The 16,557-nt window shown below is 37.9% G+C and overlaps 1 protein-coding gene across 2 annotated transcripts in view; it reads right to left on the bottom strand.

Moving 5' to 3' along the window:
• Positions 1–657: 657 nt before the first annotated feature.
• The window catches only part of TIPARP (TCDD inducible poly(ADP-ribose) polymerase), a 34,643-nt gene continuing 18,743 nt past the window's right edge, over positions 658–16,557 (bottom strand). For both annotated transcript variants that reach the window (XM_079765691.1, XM_079765690.1), the window contains 4 exons: positions 15,828–15,996; positions 13,934–14,094; positions 7,546–7,824; positions 658–6,860 (listed from right to left, as the gene is read on the bottom strand). In XM_079765691.1, coding sequence (XP_079621817.1) covers positions 6,413–6,860; positions 7,546–7,824; positions 13,934–14,094; positions 15,828–15,996 — 1,057 coding nt within the window. In that variant the 3' untranslated portion in view covers positions 658–6,412. The remainder of the gene's footprint in view (positions 6,861–7,545; positions 7,825–13,933; positions 14,095–15,827; positions 15,997–16,557) is intronic.

Raw genomic sequence — 16,557 nt, 5'->3', positions numbered from 1 at the left:
TGCTGCTATGAACATAGGGGTGCATATATTCTTTCTGATTGGTGTTTCTGGATTCTTAGGATATATTCTCAGAAGTGGGATCACTGGGTCAAGAAGCTTTATTTTAAATGAGGTTTGTGCTTAGCATGTACACATATACATATATATCACATATATACATGTAAATGTATATGTGTGTATATATATATACATATATATATACAGACAGATATATATCACTCTTGGAAAGCTATTGGTAATCTACTCTCTTGGAATTTCATATAATCTTTTAAAATTTCCAATAAGCATTTGAATTTTTCTTATTTGGAGTGCTCTTTTTAATTATTAATTTATATTAAAACTAGAGGCCCAGTGCATGACATTTGTGCACTCAGGGGTGTATGTGGGGGGGGGGGGGTCCTTCAGGCTGGCCTGTGCCCTTTAGAAGTTCAGGAGCCCTCGGGGGATGTCCTACTGATGGCTTAGGCCCGTGTAGTTGGACATCTTTAGTGCTACCACGGAGGCGGAAAAGGCTAGTTGCACTCACCAGCCGTCAGCTGGCTTGTGGCGGAGGAGCACTCCCCCTGTGGGAGCACACTGACCACCAGGGGGCAGCTCCTGCATTGAGCGTCTGCCCCCTGGTGGTCAGTGCACATCATAGCAATCGGTCGTTCCACCATTTGGTCAATTTGCATATTACCCTTTTATTATCCTATCTAATAAAGATGGAATATGCAAATTGACTGTAACTCTGCGACCAAGATGGCGACACCCACAGCCAATAAGGAGGGAATATGCAAATTGACGTGATAAGGCGAGAGGCGGCTCTGGCCCAGAGCGAAGGTGGAAAGGTGGCTCTGGCCCAGAGCGAAGGTGGTGCTGGCAGCCAGGGGAAGGAAGGCCTATTCTTGCACGAATCTTCGTGCATCGGGCCTCTAGTATAGGATACCTTCCTAAAGATTCTTCAATATAATTTCTATTTTACTTATTACTTGTATTAGCTTCCTATTGCTACTGTTACAAACCACCACAAACTTAGTGGTTTAAAACAATACACATTTATTAAGTTACAGTTCTGGAGGTCAGAAGTCTTCAAATCAATGTGACAGCAGGGCTGTGTTCCTTCTGGAGTCTCTAGGGTAGAATGTTTGCTTACTTTTTCTAGCTTCTAGATCAGGCCACCTGCATTCCTTAGCTCATGGCCTCATCCTCCATCTTCAAAGTCAGCAGCATAGCATCTTTCAATTTCTTTCTGACCTTCTGTCTCACTCTTATAAAAAAGAACTTTGTGATTGCATTGGGCTCGCCAGGATAAACTCCCCATCTCAAGACCCTTAATTTAATTGCATATGTAAAGCTTCTTTTGCCTTCTATGGCAACATATTCACAAATTCCTAGGATTAGGACTTGGATATCTTAGGGAGATACCAAATCTTTATTTGGAATAGGATGTCTTTATTCAGCCTTCCATACCACTACTTCTATTACTACTACTACTAGCAAAAATTTGCCAGGCACTGTGCTAACTGCTTTACATTCTTCGTCTCAATTAGTCCATAAATCACATACTAAGATTGTATAACTTTCTGAGACAGGCTTGTGACTAAGCCATTGCTGATAATGACAGTAGTTCATCACAAAATTGAGTAATAATGATACAAAAATCTGCATTCCCACTCCTATTGAGCGCTGACTTGTATATGCCTACAAGTTAATTATGAGATTACAAACTGTATTTTTAGAAAAATGTAGTCATATGGATAGAAATTTGCATTTAGAAGAAATTCAGCTACATTTGAGTCGCTGGTAGGAAACCTTGTAGTTATTGGGTTCAGTTAGCTTAGATCATTGAGACCAATGCTAATTAGATTTATCATTGCTACTCCTAAGTGGAACAGTTCATTGCACTTAGCTTAAGAGACTATATGTGTAACCCATGGACATAGATTGGGGTAGGCCTGGGGGCGGGGGGATGGATACAGGGTGGAAGGGGTCAATGGGGGGGAAAAGGGGACACCTGTAATACTTTCAACAATAAAGATAAATTGAAAATAAAAAAAGAAACTGTCTTAGACCCTTGACCAAGATGCTTTGAAATGCAAACCTTCAAGTAGGACCTTTGTCAGAAAAGTGTGGGTTTATGCACAAAACCCATCACTGCTACTCAAATCCAATTTATAAACTGGTGGTTGCACAAGAATTTGTTAGCATTAAAGAGTCCCACATTATCGTGGGATTGAGTAGCATCTGTTTAATGTACTCCTGCCACTCAAATCTGTTAGAGGCAATCCTTAATGTACGGTGAAACACTTAGAAGTGCAGCTGATGTATCTAAACATAGGGCCCAAATGACAATTTGGCACATAAGACTTCCTAAGTATTAGGAGGGTTAGAAGCTCTTGAACACTGTGTTGAGCCTCTTAGCTGTCTGATTTAAGGCTATTTTAAGACGGAATATAATTAAGATGATAGTTATAAAAGCCTGAATATAGATAATAGTCTAGACCAATAATTTTCAGCCTGTTGGCTATAAACTCTAGCAACATGTGGAAGTTATTGTAAGGAGTCCATTAATCCATTTGAGTACCAAATGTTGTCTGCAGATTATATCCTCCATACCAAATGTTGATATGGTTGTGATGAGTAATACAAATGTGCTTAAAATATCACTGAATTCATAGAAGCTTTTGGTCATTTTCATTTTATTAATCATTAGGCACTTCAGTACAATTAAGTGTGAAATTCTGATATCCTCAAAGTGGTTGGGCACCTCTGCTCTGACTTGAATTTAGCAGTGGGCCCAAAATACTTCTTACACACCAACGTTTCCATTCATATAAGATTAAAGCTTTAAAAGAGCTGTCATCTGAAAGTTCAATCAGAAGTGAGTCTCCCAAAAGATGCTGAGGAGTTGAGCAATATATTAAGACTAATAATGCTGATGAAACCTTTCAATAGCATCTTTTTCTTTCTACAATGATAGCTTAAGAGTAAGTTTAGCAAGATAAAGGTAAAAAAAGTTTCATTTCCTTTATTTAGCTTGCCTGAAGGAGTGCCTAAATCAGTAAACGAGAGGGTCTGTTTTTAAAACCCAACACTATCTTTTCTAAGAAAATGTCTGGCTTTTAATTTGCAAATAAATGCTATCAGTTGTATAGCACTTTACAAGAAATTTTTGCGTTATAGGGTCCCAGAGTGGGAACATTCTTATCATTTGTAGTCTTTTTATTTATTTACTTATTTTTAAAGCAAGCAACTTTTTTCCCCCATTCTTTATTTCAGAGTGGGATAGACAGAAACATCAATGATGTCAGAGAATCACTGATCAGCTGCCTTCTGCACTCCCCCCATTGGGGATCAATCCCCTAATCTAGGCATGTGCCCTGACCAGGAATCAAACTGTGACCTCCTGATTCATAGATCCATGCTCAAATCTGAGCCATGCCAGCTGGGCTCATTTGTAGTCTTTTGAAAAAGAAAAGAAAAACACGCACACTATTTTAAAGATGAGAAACCACATGAAAGGTTAAGTGACTTGTAAAACATAGAAGAGGAAGCTACAATTTAAAAAAAAAATCACATAATAGCAACTTAAGTGATGTGAATTAGATGTTAGAAAAGTGGCATACCAAATTTTCTATGCATTTTGATTATTTGATCCCAATGAAGAAAAACTGGAAACATTTTGTGGTCATCTTACCTTCCTTAAGAGGAAAAAAATACTCTGATTTAAACTGACAGGTACAGTTTCGGTGTTGACTATATTCTCTTTTTTAGACTTAGTATAATAAAAATTCCTATAAATATCAGCATTTCAGGACTTACTTTTATATCCAAATAATAATTTACTAAATAAACAGGTTTCAGGCTAATAGAACAGTTTTACAATTTATAATTACATAGGATCCAATATTTGTAAGTTTTTAACACATTAAAAATAACTTGTCCTGTATATAGGATTGTATGGCACTGAAATATCTTAGGGAGTTTGCAGACTCTCCTTAGAAATTTTTACCACAGTTTCATTAAGTTTCAACTTTCTGAAATGGTATAAATTAGAGCTGGGCCAGTAGGGATAAAGATTTACTGAATGCCTTTCAGTATGTTTTAAATCCATGGAACCATTATAAAATTGAGACTGATTCCATAGTTCTTTTTTAAAAATATATTTGTATTGATTCCAGAGAGGAAGGGAGAGGGAGAGAGAAATAGAAACATCAATGATATTCATTGATTGGCTGCCTCCTGCACACCCCACACTGGGGATAGAGCCCACAGCCCACAACCTGGACATGTGCCCTGATCGAGAACCGAACTGGGATCTCCTGGTTCATAGGTCAATGCTCAACCACTGAGCCATGCTGGCTGGGCTGACTCCATAGTTCTTGCTTAGTTAAAACAACATACAATACTATATAGGAATTTCAAAATTATTACACTGGAGGTTAAATACTGTCAGATGCTCACATTTACCAATCAGATGACTAAATTGGCTGAAAGCTAAGGTGCTTGAGAGCTGACAAGATTTCTATAATTCCTTTTTCTATTTCCTTCAGCACCTGTTGGAAGGGACAACCCTGCTCATATTTTGCACTATAGTAGCTGTTGGCTGATATAAAACACGCCCCTTTTCAGATGCCCCAAATACTTACCTGCAAAATAAAATATTCACTCTTCTCTGTTGACTTAGTCCATTGTTAGATATCCTTTCTGCTGATTCCCAGAGCACACATTTTAAGCAGCAGGTTCTGGTTAGTTCTGCTCATTCAATCACTCAACCAACCAACCAACCAACCAACCAACCAACCAACCAACCATCATTTATAGATCATCTACTGTGTTAAATTCAGTTATTTTAAATGGAACCAAAGCAAAAAGTTTTAAAGAATTACCAGAGCTTTTATTTTTGCTTAGTTTTTATTAAAAAAATAAATATATCATAAAGCTCTTTTTTTCTTTAGGGAGAAAAAAGGAACAAGTTTCATAAAATCAAATAAGCAATGGTAAGGTGTCTTAACTTGAAAAAGATTGGGAATCACAGGTTTACAAGTTCTAATTGAAACAACAACTGTAACAGCCACAGTTGGCCGCTTCATGCCAATGGCAGCAAACAAGATCAACTAGAGCAAAATAAATAATGGTGTGGAAGCCCTGAAAAGTGTTTAAACAGACTGATTCACTGAGACATCAATATAGATATATCTTGCTTTAAATAACACAGAAGTTCCTGAAAAGTTTTGTGTAAATGAAATGACCACAAAATACTCAGAATCTTGGTAACTGAAGGAATTCTGTGAATTCTTTTGTGAACAGCCACTTCCACTTTTGTAAATCCAGGTGTTTGCTTTGCTTGAGGCAAAGTAAACCTAGCTGCTACCTCTCTGAACTGAGGTGTCAGCATATTCATCTAACACTGCTCCAGCTGGGCCAGTAGCACAACTTCCAAGTTTGTGTTTCTATTAAGTAGTGTAAAATACAGAGCCAGCCAGGGAACCCAGCTGCATCTGGCAAAGCAGGCATAGGGGTGGGATTACCACCTTTAACAATATTTCCAAGTCAGCAAATACTTTTGAGAGTCTACTCTGTGCAAAGCACAGTAATAAGCCCTATCAATTTGGTTACAGATGTACTTCCTTGCTCTAAAACCCTGTCAGGGCCTAGCTCTAGAACCCTAAAATAAAGTAATACTCCTAATCTTCAAAATTGGCTTTAAACCAAATTAGCTGCCCAACTTCTTCAAACTGAGTGGATAATGGGAGAGACTTTTTCCAAGGCTGAAGTGTAACAACACAAGAATCACATATACCTGGCTAGTGAAAAATTTTGCTGATGACAAAAATTTTTCAAATAGTTCCTTTTTTTAAACTTCCTCTAAACAGAACTCTGAATTCTCAGGCAAACTCTGCAAAAGTTAAAGTCATTGGTATGCTTTGGTTCGGTGATACATTTCAGTCCTGCTGATAGAAATATTTCTTTCCACTTTGGACAGGGAGTACACATGATAATACTAGTTCCAGTCAGTTTTATCACTGTAAATATACCAAATCCTCACTTTGTTCACAGCTTCCATTTCATTTGGCCAAACTTCTACCAGGCTTAAGTCACATTCAATTAGTTAGGCTGTTTTTTTTTGTGTTTTTTTTTAATGCTTCTAATAACATTGCTGCCTATATGTACAAGTGTGAATGAAGAGTATGCAATCTGTAGTCTTTCCCACACTGAGTACACTAACAACAATTAGTAAATAATTAAAGAGTAAGTGGTCATTTTAAAACTTGTTTTTAAAAATTTTTTTACTAACACTTAAAAAAATGGGTCTTAAAAGTGCCCTATTAATGTCCAATGCTGTTTCCCACTCTGTCCCACCCATCCAAAACCTGCTACAAATGCTGGATTGAGTTCATATCAAATAATTTAGCAGTACCAAGATTTTTCAAATGGAAACAGTGTTACTGACTTCTTCATATTGAATAACAAAATAAGGGTAACTCTGGTCATCATTAAAAATGACAAAAATCTGAGGCTCAAAGAAATTATCCACACAAGAGTCATACAGGTCACTGGTCACACTGCCAGGATTGACGGGAGGAGGTCTTCTCATGCCATGACTACCCATCGTATATCTGCCAGTTAGCACTTTGGCCAGAAACATGAAATGGACTCCTTTGGAGGACTTCTTAGAAAAGTTATGAGAGTAGCTTGCCTTCTTTGCAAAATAACTGCCTTGTCCAAACATTGTAGCATGCTTTCCACAGACTCGAGGGTCAAAGTTGTGCTTGCAGATTCCATCTACCACATCCTGGGATGTTCCATGAAATAAATGCCTCTCATTTATTATTCTGTCACGGCCACACATTTTCCTGTTCATATATTCCTTTTTCCTAATGCAAGAGTGGATAGGGAATTCAGAAGAAAGAAGGTATGCATCAATTTAAAAGGCATGATGTGGTCATAAACTTCCTTATGCTTTCAATGGGGAAGAGATGTTAAAGTGGCTATCAAGAGCAAAATGCCATCAATGATCATATTAAAAGTTTAAGCTTATCATTTCCACTGCAGATAAAAGCCCTTTTCTTTTTTTTCTCTACCAACTGTTCACATGCTTTCTCTTCCACTTTAAAACTAGTTCTCACATTTTACCTTTTCAGAATGCCTTCCTTGTCTAATTCCACCAACCTAATGCCTCTTAATTATGAGATTCCTCAAACCTACATGTATTCCTTTTGCACTACATTAATTGGTTTGTTGACTTGAGAGGCAGCCTAGTAGAGTAATTAAGAGCAAGGTTTCTGGTGCTAGACTGCTAGGATCCCAATTCCAGCATCTTATTAGCTGTATGTCCTTTGGCAAATTACTAACCTTTTCTATACTCAGTTTCCTCTCTGTAAAATGTAGACTGCAATACTCCACTCCTACTTATAGGTCTGTTATAAGGATTATATGAGAGCTAACATATAAAAAACACAAACATATTAATTTCTATGCAAGTCTTTACTATTAGGTTCCACACTTGTCCTTAGCTATATTAAGAAAAGCTCTCTTAAACTTTTCATATTACTGACTCACCTTTTATATTTCTCCCAAAGAAACTGGTTTTGGACTCTCAATATTTGCAAAATTCTATATTTAAACTCAGGCACAGTCTTATGAAAAAGATTGTAAATAATTCGATAACTTTTGTCCTCTGAAGAAACAGGCACTTGGATAAAGTCCTGAGATGGATGCATATAAACCCAAGTTTCAGGATAAAAGTTTGCTGAGGTAACCCCATCTGGGCAGATGATTTGTGATGATGAAGTTGCTTCGAGAGGTGAAGGAGCCTGCATGGGAACACCACCAAGTGTCCTAGAAGGGAGAATAAGAAATGTCAATGTAAACCACTCAGAACATTTCACATTAGAGTGTACTATAGCAATATCTAATCTGTACAGCTTAAAAGCTTGTTTAAAAAAACAATATATAAAATGCTATTGATTAAAGACAAAAGAAATCTTAGAACAAAAACTGCCTTTATACAGATATTATTTGCTTCCTCCTGGCCTCCTCTTTGTGGGAAAAACTATAGAACATACTGCTGCAAGGTAAGCAAACAAGAACAAATTTATAAATATCTTTACTCTTTGAATCCTGGACTTCTCTTTTGCCTATATGTTAAAGAAACTTTGTTTCAAGGGAGCAGTGATAATTTAAATGTGTTCTTCAAACTTTGCTGTACTAAATAGGAAACATCATTACTAATGTCTATGTGGAGTAAGGAGAGCAGAATAAGGGGGAGAAAAAAGTGAGGCAGGCAGAAAAGAGGGAGCTTACAGAGAGAAGACACAAAATATTAAAAATAAAAAAGCTTAAACTTTGTAATTTTTATAAAAACAAACAAAATCATAGCATAGGCATTGAAAGCTGACATTTGGAATTCGCTTCATTTTTCAGTATCATATACAACAACTAAAAACCCCACCAATACTATTCAAATTTTACAATTTTAGATGTGATGGCTCTAATTACTTTAAGCTCTAGACACCAGAATGCATATTCTTGAACCTTTAAATTTAGATGAATTTGAAAGATGAATTTAGATAAGCAGCAACTTGCTCAGTTACTTATTCCTGCCTGATTAAATGCTTAAATTCAAATCATATTTCTTGACCATTTTCAAAACAGAGCAAAAAGGAAGCAGAGAGAAAGGAAATCCTGACCCTAAGTCCCAGATTCAGGTTTAGGGTACCGTAACATTCATCAGCATGAAGTGATCACAAGGAAGCAACAAGTCTGCCAAACAGATTAGGAAAGTGAAATTTTCCAAGAGCTTTGTGACACAGAGGTTACAACTGTGGGTGAACACGCATCTAATCTCCAGCACATATCTCCTCCTCCTAATAATCATAGCCACCTTATACTAAGCACATACTACAAACCAAGCATTTTACATATAGTATCCCTGTCATAACCACTCTGCAAGATGGCTTGCTTATCCCTACTTTTCAAATTTAAAAAAATTGCTAGCAGAGCCAGCAAAGACCAGAGACATGATTTTAATCAAGGTCTACCTAGTTTCTAAGTGCATATGTGAAATATGTGGAAATGGAAAGAGTATGTATTTTTCCATTTCCCCCAATATATGCAAACAAGGCTTAAAAGTGATGGATATCAGGATTAGAACTCGGGTTTGTTTGGCTCCCACTAACACCACTACCACCACCTCACAGTCTTTTGCCTTTTAAGAGATGACTTGATAAGAAGCTAACAATTAATAGAGGCACAACTCCCTTCTTTAATCCCCATCCCTTCAAGCTGTGCCTTTGATTTAACCTGCCTTGAAGTCCCTGTATCCCACAGGTGCTTTTAAGTTCAGGGGCAGATTTAAAGGAGTGCTGGTTTCTCCAACTTTTATGACAGAAGGCAGAACAGTTCTTGGCTTCTGGAGCATTTTCACCAAGCTCTGATAGATCCCTCCAGAACCTGTGTTCACTGGTACATATTTCTGGAGAGAGGCCTCACTGTTTTAATCAGATTCTGAAAAGTCTGTAACTCCTTAAAAGCCATCACAATTCTGGAGGACGGCAGGAAACACAGAATATAAGCTCCTTATTTTTAGCTGTCCCCTCTATCCCTGCTCTGCAAAGAGGGTAAATCCAAGCACACCAGGTTTTCCAGTTTTATCAAGGGTTGAAGCTAGCAACAGAGGTTTCTGTGTTGAAGGAGGAAAGTAAGATTCTTCCCAACCACTCTGCCCAAAACAGGTTTTAGGCTGTTGCAACTCTATTGAAAACGTGACACTAACAATAGAGGACACTCTGCTTCTATAGCATTCTAATTCTAATAGCATTCCTCTCTTAACAAAAACACAACAGTTCCATAAAATAGAAGTTTCAAACCTATCTTTTCCTTTTTCAGAGGGATAGGGTCTATTATTTACTCACACATACCTGAAGATGAGCCAGTGTAACTAAGTATCATCCATCCTAAGATATTAAATTAGATCATATATATCTAGTCAGCACCCATTCCCATCAATAGATGCTTACTTTTAACAAGCCAACATCCTAATTGGGCTAAACATAAAAATGCATATAGACATGTCTGATGGAGTTATACAATCTAGTTGACATGGGTTAAAAATATGTATATTTCAAGCACAGTTAGAAATGTGGCTTTATTTTCTGAGAATGCTGAGCTTGTAGTCAGCTCATAGATATTCCAAAGACATACTGTGTGCTTTACAGTGCTGCACCAGTCTCTTCAGGGAGGCAAAGCTGGTGGGTAAGGGAACTTGTACTCAAGGACCTCTGACGAATGGATTTTCAGAATCCAAGGTCACCAAGGTCACCCAACTTCAGTAATGAACCAAAAACTAATTCATTTTATCCTTTTGGGAGGAGAAGCCAAAGAAACTGTATCAGGCCTTCTCATAACCATGAGGTGATTGCATGGAATAGATGTCTTTTCAGCTGAAATGAACTCACAAACCTCTAAACCTGAGATTTGTTTGCTTTTATGCAACCTCAGCACAAGTATTCTAAGAATAAGCTCCTTTTTATCAGCCCCATGAAAAAAGAGCAAGCACAAGGAAAAAAAATGTTTGTAAATTTGAGGTGATGGATGTTAACTAAACTGTGGTAATCATTTTGTAATATATACATATATCAAGTCATTATGCTGTACACCTTAAACTTACAGTGTTGTTTGTCAATCCTACCTAATAAAAGAGTAATATGCAAATTAACCATCACTCCACTACACCCACAAGCCATGCCCACCAGCCAATCAGGAGCAAATATGCAAATAAACCCAACCAAGATGGCTACAGCCACAGAGAGGAGGAGGGAGTCTTGGATTTCCTCGGCAATGGAGGAAGCCAAGCTTTCCGCCTGCCCTTGCCGGCCTAGGACTCCACTCAAGGCTACAAAGTTTCAATGATAGAAGATACATAAATCCAAACAGAAATGGCGGCAGCCACGGAGCTGGAAAGAGCAGGAGGCTAAGGTTGCCCCCGGCGATGGAAGAAGCCAAGCTTTCTGCACACCCTGGCCGGCCCAGGCCTCCGCTTAAGGCTACAAAGTTTCAATTATAAAAGATAAATAAATTCTAACAGAAATGGCTGCTGCCATGAAGCAAGCAGAAGGCTTGGCTCCACTCCAGGCTACAAAGTTTCAATTGTAGAAGATAAATAAACCCCAGATACCAGGGCCTCCACTTGGGTTGCCAGGAGGTGTGGCCGGCCTGCAAACCACCACAGGCCCCTCGCCCAGGCCGCCCCACGCCCTAATGGAACCCCCACCCTGATCGGGGACATCCTTCAAGGCAAACCAGCTGGACCCCACCCATGCACCAGGCCTCTATTCTATCTAATAAAAGAGTAATATGCACATTGACCATCACTCCAACACACAAGATGGCTGCCCCCATGTGGTCAAAGATCCTGCCCCCATGTGGACACAAGATGGCCACCACAAGATGGCCAGCAGGGGAGGGCAGATGGGAGGAATCAGGCCTGCAGGGGAGAGCAGTTAGGGGGGGCCAGGCCTGCAGGGGAGGGCAGTTAGGGGTGACCAGGCTAGCAGGGGAGCAGTTAGGCATCAATCAGGCTGGCAGGGGAGTGGTTAGGGGGTGATCAGGCTGGCAGGCAGAAGCAGTTAGGGGCAATCAGGAAGGCAGGCAGGCGAGCAGTTGGGAGCCAGCAGTCCTGGATTGTGAGAGGGATGTCCGACTGCCCGTTTAGGCCCGATCCCACAGGCCTAAACGGGCAGTTGGACATCCCTCGAGGGGTCCCAGATTGGAGAGGGTGCAGGCTGGGCTGAGGGATCCCTCCCCCGCCCCCCGTGCATGAATTTTGTGCACCATGCCTCTAGTTATAAATAAAACTGGAAGAAAAAAAAGGAGCAGGGAAACCCTCATTTAAAGAGCTAAATTTGCAGGAAATTCATGAATTAAGTCAGCCTCCCTCCCCAATCATCTTACAACCTCCCTACTCAGGGCTTTCCCAATTCTTAGGCATCTCTGATTCCCTAAAAATTGCGGCTTTTTTGACACCTATGTTTTTCTTTGACCTTTCGTATTTACTAACACTTAAACTTTTTTTCTGGCTAAAATCATGATCTTTCAGACTCCGAGAGTTGGCTTCTGCAATCAATCAAGTAACAGTCTATGGACTAGTAAACAGGTTTACTACTGAAAAATAGATTTTCTGAAACCTGCTTTTAGAACTACCTCACTCCTCTTTCTCCCCAATAGGCCAGTTGAAGTACCCCTTAGGCCCAGACTCAGTTGGATGGGAATTGAAGGGCTGCATTTACCAATTCTACCCTGGTGAACTTGATGCTTCTCTACTCCTTTCTCACTGACATGTCTGCACAACCTCTGATTTGCTAAGCTCTTACTTTATACCTGATTACTACTGTTCCAGACAACACTAAAATAGGAAATTTTAAAAAGAAAATGTATGAACTTTGTTCTCATTAAGCCTAAGTTAGAAATAGTAAGTCCATATTTGTGACATTAATTCTCCTACTGCTTATATTATAGTTTATACTTTTACAAAACAAGCTTAGGTTTTAAAAGGGGGAAAAGGAGGTAGCATTTCATAATTACTATCTTAGGATCAAAACAAGTTTTCACCATTCTATGAAAGTCCCTCAACAATGTAGCACTTGAATGAGCATTCTTACTCTCACATAGAAGCAATATCTCACTCGACTGGCTCAGCATGCCAAGATGCTGTTCTCATTAATGAGTTCCACCATCTCACTAGGATGGCGATGTGTTCTTAACTATTGGACACTCACACTATCTCCAACTGTGCTAATGAAATCACAGAATTGGCATTTTTATTCATTTCTAATTTAAAAAACCATAAGGTAAAATTTTTCACACTTGGACAAGAAGGAAAGTACACATTTACCCAAGCAAATATATATTTCTAAAATTGGACTTAATACACAGTACTTTTGGATCCTGAGAATTTCGTGGATTTTTATTTGTTTCTATTTTGTTTGAGTGTTCCCTTTGCAATCTCAGAATTAGAATCATTAAGATCCTGTCATACTGATCTGGGAAAAACACAGTTTGGGCTTGAAAAAAAGCAAAACTACTATTAAGAATATAGAAAGAGCATCTTCACCTCAAAGATAAGCAGAAGGGACCAACCAATATTACTCTAACCTCCAAAGTTCATAAAACAAGTAAACCTAGTATCATTTTAAAAATAAGGCTCTAAATACAGTATATCTGACTAGAGTATATAAAGATTTCCCTTGAGACACTAACTTTCACAGATGGCTATGCAAATGGCAATGTGCCCCACCTTTTCACATCTACAAAGATGGGTGAGTGGGCTATCTAGAGAGGGAAAGAAGAAATGGCACTTGGGAAAATGAAAGAGCTCACCTATAATTCAGAAGGATGAGTTCAGTCTCAACCTAAAAGTGCTACAAGTAATTTTAGTCAATATTATAGGAAGATGGGACTTACTTAGCAAATGAAAATGTAAATTATTTGAAAAGGTGAATTCTTCCCATGCAAATGCATTCAAGGAAGAAGAATGGAGAGCATCACCTTGAAGGTTTCTCCCTACTTTACCTGGTAGTTTTCTGGGACTGAGAAGTAGTCCCATAACACAGAAGGGTATCAACAGAAAACTCAATTTTGCATGAAGGAGGCATATGCAAATTTTGCCTTATTCCAGGTATAATTACTATTAGTTGTGAAAAAATGTTAATTCTACTGTGCTTTCATTTAAAAAAAAATCTAATACAATGTTCACTCTTTTAGTGTCAGTTAACTATATCTTACCTGAATTTTATTTTTTAAAAAATTAAGCCCAAAGAATAACTTAGAATTTCACATTCTAGAGGTAATAACCAAGTTAAGTTTTTTTAATTTAATTTTTTTCTCTTTGGCATTCAGTTGTACATTAATATAAAATCAGAGTAAAAATGAGTTTTCACTGGACACTTACTGTAAATATGGAAGCAATATAAAACAGGAGCGGAAGAGGGGTCTCCTTTTTATTTCTCTCCTGAAAAATGAGTTGTGGAGAATGTAGTGGTTGTTCCACATCATAAATCGAACCTCTTTCAGACCCCGAGAGTTGGCTTCTTCAATCAATCGAATAACAGTCTATGGAGTAGTAAACAGAAGGTGAAGAAAAAAAAAAGCAACTTAATATACAATCTCTATGAAATATAAAAACTGTTAATGTTACTAAAGCCACACATAGTTAACCTTGCTGTTAATATCAGAAGAGTTTCAATAAAGTACAGTGAGTCAAATTATTCCCTTTATACATAGAAATTTTTTTCCTTTCTTTTGGAGCAAAGATACAGGGTAGAAAGATGCTCCCTGTTTAAAGGAGCACGGATTTCCACCTTAAGAAACCTGTGAGGCCTAGGGCTCTCTTCTATTTTGAGGCCTTGCAATGTCCTAGATATGCTTTGTTTCTTTTTTAATTTAGCCTTCTAATTGTTTTAATTACTCAAAAAAAAAAAGCTTCATTTTTTAAAGATTTAGATTTCTCACTCTATGCTAGTGCTTTCAACACTTTCACAATGATTTTTTTTTTTTTTTTTTTCTCCTGGACACTGGTGATCCTGCGGGCATGTTTTCTCATTTTAGACAACCTTATTACAACTTTAGGTCTCACAGCACAAACTCTGTGAAGTTGGCCAGGGCACAGCCCACATGCAGATTTTGGTGCTTTCCCAACCATATTGGTATAAAGGTAAACAAATAGCAGGGGTTCAGGACAGTCTAGTTTTGTTAGAGGCTGCATTATAGGACAGCCTCCGACAGTGTGTCAAACACTGAACTATTCTGAATGCCTGAGGACACCATCCCCGGAAGAGGAAAAGAGATTTTTTATATTTCTTAAGGGAATTTTCAGAAGAGGATTAAAGAAAGTAGTGTTCAAATAAATAAATTCAAAACCTAAAAAATCTCTCAGAAGACAAACGAAGGGACAGTCCAAGTATTCTGAGAATACTTTTTAAATAGCCTCTTATTCTCTTTGGAAGGTATTATATACTAGTGATTACTTAAAAGAGAGTCAAAATTTTAATTCAATATTGTGTTTTCTAGCAATTAAAATACTATGTCATTTTCTTTAGTTATTGCCTTAAAAGGCAGTTAAGTTTCCCCTTTTCATAATGTTGAAAATTTGATCAAATTGAAGTCAGATCTTTGGAACTCGAAATTAATCTCTAAAGTCCATTTCAGGGTGTTAAACTTACCTTGGAATTCTCATTTAGAGGCAAATAAACCATCACCATTTTAAAATTTTGCTTTGTGGTAAGCTATTCTTACCACCTTAAACTAAGGATGCATGTGCACATTTGATACAATTTTAAATGACGAATGTGCCTGACTACAGCTCAATAAGCATTTTCAATACTTCTTTCAGAGGCCTAAGAGTGACTGTTTCCCACTATACTTCTGAAATGCTAAGCATAACACATGATCTAATCACCATGGTCCCAAGAACCAGATACAGCCAAAAGTTACACCAGTACTCATCTCATTAAAATTACTCCAAAAACTGCTCTGAGTCTGAGTACTTACAACTCCAAAGGCTTTCTCTCCATAATATAAGTTACTGGGGAAACATTTTATCTCTCTAATAATAGAGGTATTCTACTTATGGATTCCAGGGATTTAATGTGAAAAAAATACATTTTTAGAAAAATGAAGAGAGAAAAGTGTTACTTATATCAATAAGACTGAATTTTATATTTATAACCAGAAGCTCTTTGATTTGTAGTTCTGTGTAGTCATTGTTGGAAAGGAAGAACAAAAGAACAATGAAAGACAAAAAAAATTTAAATGTACTTTTGTGGATTTAAAAATCCTTTAAATACCTCAGGATACTCTCTCCATCCAAAGTGGTCCCTACAGAAGAATTTCCAGACTGTGTGGTAAATAGCATTGACATTGCTAGAGGGTGGTGTGGACAGCCTTCGTAGTTGGTCAAATTCAGTTGTTTCATACAAATTCATGGCATTCAAATCTGCCCAAAATTCTTGTCCTCTAAAAAGACCCAAGAAAAAATGATTTGTTAATATTAATACATTTACAAAATAGAAATATTTAAAAACCTCATTGGATATTAAAAATAACTAGTATAGCATATGTTGTAGATTTTTTAAAGTAGTCTTATTTGGAGTAAAGGGCATTACTGATTGTTTCCCCATTTCCTACACAAAAATCTCCAGGCCATAGAGTTATGGTAGAATTGATTATATCCCACACCATCATTGACCTAAATCCGTGGTCTGCAAACTGCGGCTCGCGAGCCCCATGCGGCTCTTTGGCCCCTTGAGTGTGGCTCTTCCACAAAATACCACGGCCTGGGCGAGTCTATTTTGAAGAGGTGGCGTTAGAAGAAGTTTAAGTTTAAAAAATTTGGCCCTCAAAAGAAACTTCAATCGCTGTACTGTTGATAGTTGGCTCTGTTGACTAATGAGTTTGCCGACCACTGAAAACCAATCAACAGCATCTCACCCTCACCACTACAGTGGGATAAGCCAAACCCTGAGGATGACACTGACAAAGAAGACAGAGAAACAAAAGAAACTTCTCTTGAAGCTT

The sequence above is a fragment of the Cnephaeus nilssonii genome (genome assembly GCF_951640355.1).
Source record: "Cnephaeus nilssonii genome assembly, chromosome: 3".
NCBI classification, from domain to species: domain Eukaryota; kingdom Metazoa; phylum Chordata; class Mammalia; order Chiroptera; family Vespertilionidae; genus Cnephaeus; species Cnephaeus nilssonii.
The sequence above is the reverse complement of the archived record's forward strand: the minus strand, read 5'-3'. Positions and strand labels throughout refer to the sequence as shown.